We start from the raw sequence: 7,563 nt of genomic DNA on the forward strand, positions 1-7,563 counted from the left end.
CTTCCCAGAGAAAAACAGCTTTTGTGCATGGCAGAGGTCTGTCCTTGACCAATCTGGTACTGGAGCCTGGGATTTATGGGCTTGACCTGTGAGGAGTAACTATCATGCTACAGCTGCACTTGCTCTCTGCCCTGACCCCATGATGCAACACCTGGCTTAGGGTAAACATGATCATATGAGCACTGTGTTTGCAAAAGCTTTGGTGGGTTGCGAGGTTTGTTTTCTGGGGGAAGTTACAAAAGTTGAGCATAAATTAGTCTTCATTTGTTGATGACAGGTTTTTTTAAAACTCAGGGAGAAAGACATTCCTAGGGCAAGTTAAAATAAAAAAAAAAATCTAGTCATCAACTGCTCCACTTATAAATTCACCCTATCCAGCTTCATTTCTTGAAGGTTTGCACTTAGGAGACTTCAGCTGATCAGTCTGAAAAGAAAAATAACTTAATTTTATTTACTATTGACATGCATCCTCAGGGGTTATTTTTAATAACTACATGAAGAAATCAATGCCTGTTGAAAACTGGTCACAGCTGTGGAGCCCAGAATGCAATCAGAGGGCTGCCTTTAACCCGTGCTACTGTTTGTGCCAAATAGCTGCATTTTCAACTTCTGCTTCAGTCCTACTGCTGCCGAGCCATGAAATGTGCCACTCCACTCCATTTTCATCTATAAAGTCTCCTTCACCTTCCATCCTGTAATGACATAAACCCGCCATGTTGAGAATGCAGTCAGTTTGTGGCAGCATGGTGATGTGTGCACTACCCAGATAAGCAAATTGCCAGGAATCAGAACCTTCCCAGTCTAGTGTAAGTACTTGCCTTAACTTCCTCCCACATTGTAGCCTGTAAAAGTTTTGACCTACAAAGCACACAGGTTAGACAGCCAAGGAACATACTCCTTTCTTTGCAAAACTGTATTTATACTAACGTCCTCCCAGCATGTAGCCTCTACAGGAAAAATTTCATAGTCCCAGTCATGATTTGAAGTTACCAGGGATTAAGTCCTATGAAGTCTATCCTGACTTTCATTGTGTGTAAGTGTATGCACCCAGTTACTGTGTGATCTTCTTGCTGTAACAATCCATCCTCTCTTACCCTTTCCCCATCCTGCTCTATGCTATTATGACAAAGTGCAAGGATTTACAGCCTCCTGGAGGAAAAAAAAAAAAAGCAACTGCCGCATTAATTCAGTCCTCATAAGCCACATATTTCTGCCGATCTTTGAAAGCTGTGATCAAGCTCATCAGTATACCTGGAAACTGCTATAAAGAAGAAATGTCTATGCATCAGCATCCCTTGCAAATGAGGGGAAAATAACTTTTAAAATCAGTTACTGGAGATTTGTTTCCCTTAAAAAATTAAGCCACCTAGCAGTCACAGCAAGTCGCTATAGTGCTGCCTATTTATGTTCTCTCATGAAAGCTGCCGAGATCTGGTGAACTGACACCTGTCATCTCGTGTGAGTAGGTGGAAACTAGCAATCCTGAAACTTAGCAAAATAGCCTGCATTGGGCTGTCAAGGAGTGGCATGTTTAACAGTCACAAACCAGTGTCAAAAAGAAGTCTTAATTCCCTGATGAAAATGGCAGTGGCTGGCAAGGATTGGATCTTTGCTGCCAAGGGTGTATCTGCATCAGCATTTTAGTTCGTTAAATCAGAAACAGCTGGTTTTCTCTACAGATCAGCTACCAGTGACAAGCACTGTGCTGGCCCCTTTGCGATGGGCTGTGTTTTCACAGGAGAGTAGAGGCATCACCCTAAGATTTTTGAGAGAAAAATGCCTGTAAAGCTACATATGTGATCTACTGGTGAATGCCCTCACTGAAGTGAAGAGTACTCACAGGTTTAGACTTCATGCAGAATTCTCATCTGTCATTTAATATGACAGCAAAAGACAGAAGCTCTGTAGCAAATTTTAACATGCCACTGTAACAGAGGCATAACTTAACTCAATCTGTTCTAAAGCATTGAAACAAATATCTTTAATTTTTCCCCAAAAATATATTTCATTGAGTGTCTGATCATTTAAAAATAGAATTGGTCATCATTCTAGTACTATTTTGGCTATTATTTTTGGTCAGCAGGGCAAGACAGAGCTTTTTTGCTGATGAAAGACCACATATTAACAAACATACATTTTAGATTTATTTCAGATACTGGACTGGGGAGGTACTTAAAGAAAAATTAAACTTAAATCAAACCTAGCAAATTTGACAGAGAAGTCATTTAAGGACAACAAACGTGAATGTTCTCATGTCATTTTGTACAGTTAATTTTCTCATTAACTCTGTTTTTTGGATTATGAAGTGGGTATCGACTTCTTGTTTTAGGAAAAGATGGTATCTTAGCAATTCAAAACACACACCCTTATTCAAAAGAAATTAACTCAGCTGATGTTTATATGAGTGGGACTAAAATATTTTATTCCAAATGATGAAAATAAACCTCCACATTTTCCCATCTCTCTGAAATTTGTACTTTACCTCAAAAAATACGTAAACGCAAACTTTGCAAACTATCAGTGCAAATCAGCGCTATATTTCTACATGCATTTGTAGGCAGACAGCTTGAAACAACAGCTCTGAAAGAGGTCTGAACTGCTCTATTTCTCTGAACCCTGCCTGAGCCCAGAACCTGGTAACAAAAAGTGTGTGGGTGGAATAACCATCTTGAAAACTTCTGGTGGGGAATGAATCAGAGACTTTTGACTCATTAAAAGGATACAACTGGGATCAGCAACCTGAGATACCCAGTGCAAGTTAGCAAAACTGTGTAGCAAAAGAAACCTACTCCCATGCTGGGTGAATTTTATTTGGACTTTACAGCTTATGAAAGCAAAACTAATCAAGACTACATGACTCCTCCACTTCGAACATACTTGTTTTCACTGAATGGTCCAATGTACTTTGGTCCATTTGGAAAAGTGTAGGTTCCAGCCCCATGAAACATGTTGTCTTTGAACTTGCCTTCATAAACTGCCCCAGAAGGATGTTCTAGCCTTCCGGTACCATTCATCTGCATTTAATGAGATGAAGGATAAAGAAAATGGTTAATGTTTATGCTTACAGTATTATTCCCTTTCATTACAATATCCTTTCAGATTGCTGCCTTTGAGTCTGCTATTATATCCAGATATGATAATGGAGAGGAAAGTGACTATTCTTTCAGATTTAGATGGTTTCCGGCTTCTACAAGGATTTCAGGTAAGAGCTTAGAAGTTTTTGGCCAGCCACAGTGTCCAATAAACACCTCTTCTGCTGGTAGTCTCACAGGATCTTAACAATCTATGCAGCATGGAACTGCTGTCCCCAGCCCTGCAAATAACTCATCTACCCTGACAGCCTGAGGGGTTAATTAAATTTTCTGGAATTTCTTTCTGTGGATCAAGGCAGAGCAAGCCTTTCATTTGTTCAGCCTAGGCTACTAAGCCATGCCTGAGGGTTTAAATCTGTGCTGTAAAGCACTTCTGTGCCATAATCTTAACTCTTATCATTGCACCAATATTTTTGTAAGAGACTGAAAAAAAAGGCCAGACTAGATCTATTAAAGCCACACAATGCTGTTTCCCAATTGCAGGCCCTTATTTGTCTCATTTCAAGCACTGTCTCCTCTCCAGCATCAACAAAATAAGCAATCTTCCTATGCTTTCTAATTCATTCATGGGGAACTCAGTAACCAAGGGCAGCCAAGCAATGGTGTATCTGTCGATGGCCAGAGCTCCCCTTTCATCGTGAGATGCTTGTGTGGCATATATACACATGCAGGAGGACCATGCCTAGCCCACTGTGTGTGTGCACAGTCCATTCACACAGGGCTTTCACGGTGGCTGTGCTGTGCTGGGCACTGCTGGTGCCACACTGCCCAGGTGTTTCACCGGGGCCTGCCTGCCAGCAATGAGCAGTGTGTTTGCAGGAGCCTCAGGAGGCAGCTGGGCATCTGAAGACCCCAAGTGTTGCAAGTCTTCATACTGGGGTGTAACAAGATTCCCAGGTGGAAGAAGAGCCTGTGGTGTTGGTCTGATCCTTCTCAGGTTATGACTTTTCCTTTCTCTCTTTTTAAGGGTGGATATAAGGGTCATTGCTAGGCCACTCTCCATCATCTTTGCTAAGTCGTGGGGAAATGTTACGACCTGGTCGCAACTAGTTCATAAATCCCTTGGAGTAAATTAAGGTGAAATGACACCAAATAACTGGTATGAAATTAAGAACAATTTATTAATACAGGGAAAGTTGCATGGTTGTAAGTGTCTTGGGTTTCTAAAGGCATTGAGAAAAGAGACAAAAGGGAAAAGGAAAAGAGAAAGAGGATAGAGACTATGAGAGAGAAGAAAAGAGATCACCACCCTTGGATCCAGCGATGTAAGTTGTCTGTAGGGTTGGTAAGTTGCTTGCAGAGTTGCTCCTCCGGTAAATCGCTTGCAGGATCAGTCCTCAGGTGGTGGGTGGGAGCACGCACCAGCATCCCAAGTGAGAAGGTCTAAATACTTTAGGTCATTTGCATGCGAGATAGGAGAGGGTGGTAACATCCCTCTTGTCTCCCCCCCTCTGCTCGCTTCCCATGCTAATTGGGACACCTGCGCTTTGTAGTCTTAGATTGTTCTCGAAATGAGTCGGTGGTCCCCCAAGGGGTGTCTGGTGGTCGTGATCCCCTAGTTGTGGTGTCCGCTGTATGACCCTGCTTCTGCACAAGCGTGGTTGAGGCCTTGCAAAGTTGTTGCACATGTAGGCTGGTCCCAAGGAAAAGATACCATCCTGCCTCCAAAGGACTTATCTCTTCCTCCAGCCAGAGTTGTAAATCACAACAATTAAGGCACAGCAGGGGTATTGTTCTGTTCCCAAGGCCCTTATCTCTTGCCAGACTTGCAGGCCTCTGTAGTACACATACCCTCCTCCAGCCAGAGTTGTCAAACAAGTTGTTTAAGGCATACAAACTCTGTCCGTCACAGTGCCTGAGGACTGGAGGAAAGCAAATGTCACTCCAGTCTTCAAAAAGGGCAAGAAGGAGGACCCGGGTAACTATAGACCGGTCAGCCTCACCTCCATCCCTGGAAAGGTAATGGAACAACTTGTCCTTGGTGCTGTCTCTAGGCATATCAAGGATAAGAGGATCATTAGGGGCACTCAACATGGCTTCACCAAGGGGAACTCATGCTTAACCAACTTGATAGCCTTTTATGAGGACATAACCCAGTGGATAGATGATGGTAAAGCTGTGGATGTGGTCTATCTTGATTTCAGTAAAGCATTTGACACTGTCTCCCACAGCATCCTCGCAGCTAAACTGAGGAAGTGTAGTCTGGATGATTGGGTAGTGAGGTGGATTGTGAACTGGCTGAAGGAACGAAGCCAGAGAGTGGTGGTCAATGGGATAAAGTCCAGTTGAAGGCCTGTATCTAGCAGAGTCCCTCAAGGGTCGGTACTGGGACCAGTACTATTCAATATATTCATTAATGACTTGGATGAGGGAATAGAGTGCACTGTCAGCAAGTTCGCTGATGACACCAAACTGGGAGGAGTGGCTGACACACCAGAAGGCTGTGCTGCCATTCAGAGAGACCTAGACAGGCTGGAGAGTTGGGTGGGGAGAAATTTAATGAAATCTAACAAGGGCAAGTGTAGAGTCCTGCATCTGGGCAAGAACAACCCCACGTATAAGTTGGGGACAGACCTGTTGGAGAGCAGCATAGGGGAAAGGGACCTGGGGGTCCTAGTGGACAGCAGGATCACCATGACCCAACAATGTGCCCTTGTGGCCAAGAAGGCCAATGGCATCCTGGGGTGTATTAGAAGGGGTGTGGTTAGTAGGTCAAGAGAGGTTCTCCTCCCCCTCTACTCTGCCCTGGTGAGGCCGCATCTGGAATATTGTGTCCAGTTCTGGGCCCCTCAGTTCAAGAAGGACAGGGAACTGCTAGAGAGAGTCCAGCGCAGAGCCACAAAGATGATTAAGGGGGTGGAACATCTCCCTTATGAGGAGAGGCTGAGGGAGCTGGGTCTCTTTAGCTTGGAGAAGAGGAGACTGAGGGGTGACTTCATTAATGTTTATAAATATGTAAAGAGCAAGTGTCATGAGGATGGAGCCAGGCTCTTCTCAGTGACATCCATTGACAGGACAAGGGGCAACAGGTGCAAGCTGGAACACAGAAGGTTCCACATAAATATGAGGAAAAACTTCTTTACAGTGAGGGTAACTGAACACTGGAACAGGCAGCCCAGGGAGGTTGTGGAGTCTCCTTCTCTGGAGTCATTCAAAACCTGCCTGGACGCGTTCCTGTGTGATATGGTCTAGGTTATCCTGCTCTGGCAGGGGGATTGGACTAGATGATCTTTTGAGGTCCCTTCCAATCCCTAACATTCTGTGATTCTGTGATTCTGTGATTGCGAGACATACTCCATTCCAAACCCAGAGACAGTTTAAAATGAAGGAACACTTAAAATTACCTTGTCATTTTTCCAGCTGCCACCATACATAGTTCCGTTGGTGCCGGTGTGGACTCCATGACCATTCCTCATGAGCACACCCTCAGGTGTCCTTTTGCCCTCCCCCTCTAGAAAATGAGTGGTAGAAGACAGGTATTTTCAAGACAGAGAGCATCTGAAAGGCAAAAGCCTATGAGACTGTGCAATGCGTTTCTTCTGTTGCACAGAGCCATTTCTCCCAGAGCTGACTCTCCATCTCCTGTGGCCAGACTGCTCCCAGAGATGGGCCCTTGGAGCACGCAAGCCCTGCAGAGCAGGCGCCATTGGGTGCCATGCACAGAGTGTGAGCCAGCATCAATCCTGTTCCCTCTTCTTCCACCACCACTGAGCCCCACTGCGGCGGTGGTGGGGAGCTGGCGTGGGGCAGAGCAGACCCCATCAAGGGGGCTGTCTGCAGGAGGACCCTGAGGGAACACCCCCACAGCAGCTTCTGTGTGTCTGTGGGGGGTTCTTACACAGCCAAAGTAGTGTGCTACTTGGGTAATAGTCCATTTTTTCTGGTAAAATTTTTGCTTTAAACTCCAACAGGGCAGAGGTTGCCCAGAGGGGTTGTGGAGTCTCTGTCCACGAAGATATTCAAGACCCAATGGGATGTGGTCCAGGGCAGCCATCGTGGGTGACCCTGCATGTGTAAGGGACCGGGGATCTCCAGAGGAGCCTCCCCACCTCAACTGCTAAGCTTTGGGGTCACTTGTCACTTACGTAACCCTCACCCTGAAACTGGTACGGATTTCCTCCGTTTTAATCCCATACACACAGTTTTGCAAAAGGAATTAGCACCTAGCAAGGTTTTCTTACCATACTTGTTTTTATTTGGGAATATGAAAGACACCTTGAAAACCGCAGCATCTGTTGAGAAAGAAACAACCGGTGTCACTGTTACAACTGTTGGCTGAAATTCAAATATATATATATATATATACAAACATATATTCAAATGCACAGCAGCTTGAAACCGCACGTAATTATCAGTGTGCTGCTGAGTGTGCGACTCTTTACAGGGGAGCCCTCAGCCCTGCCCGTGAGGCACCGTGTGAGGGGAGCCGTGGGGCACAACGCGCTACCGCCCATGGTTGCCAGGCGAGGGA

The 7,563-nt window shown here is 45.0% G+C and overlaps 1 protein-coding gene across 1 annotated transcript; it reads right to left on the reverse strand.

The window, feature by feature from the left end:
* Nucleotides 1-564: 564 nt before the first annotated feature.
* Nucleotides 565-7,546, reverse strand: MORN2 (MORN repeat containing 2). Its single transcript, XM_068416988.1, is given in 6 exon segments — nucleotides 565-655; nucleotides 657-692; nucleotides 2,878-3,014; nucleotides 6,437-6,543; nucleotides 7,274-7,324; nucleotides 7,540-7,546. Coding segments are annotated over 6 exon segments (429 nt in total).
* Between the last annotated feature and the right edge of the window lie 17 nt (nucleotides 7,547-7,563).

The sequence above is a fragment of the Nyctibius grandis genome, chromosome 1, assembly GCF_013368605.1.
Source record: "Nyctibius grandis isolate bNycGra1 chromosome 1, bNycGra1.pri, whole genome shotgun sequence".
In the NCBI taxonomy this organism is placed as follows: domain Eukaryota; kingdom Metazoa; phylum Chordata; class Aves; order Nyctibiiformes; family Nyctibiidae; genus Nyctibius; species Nyctibius grandis.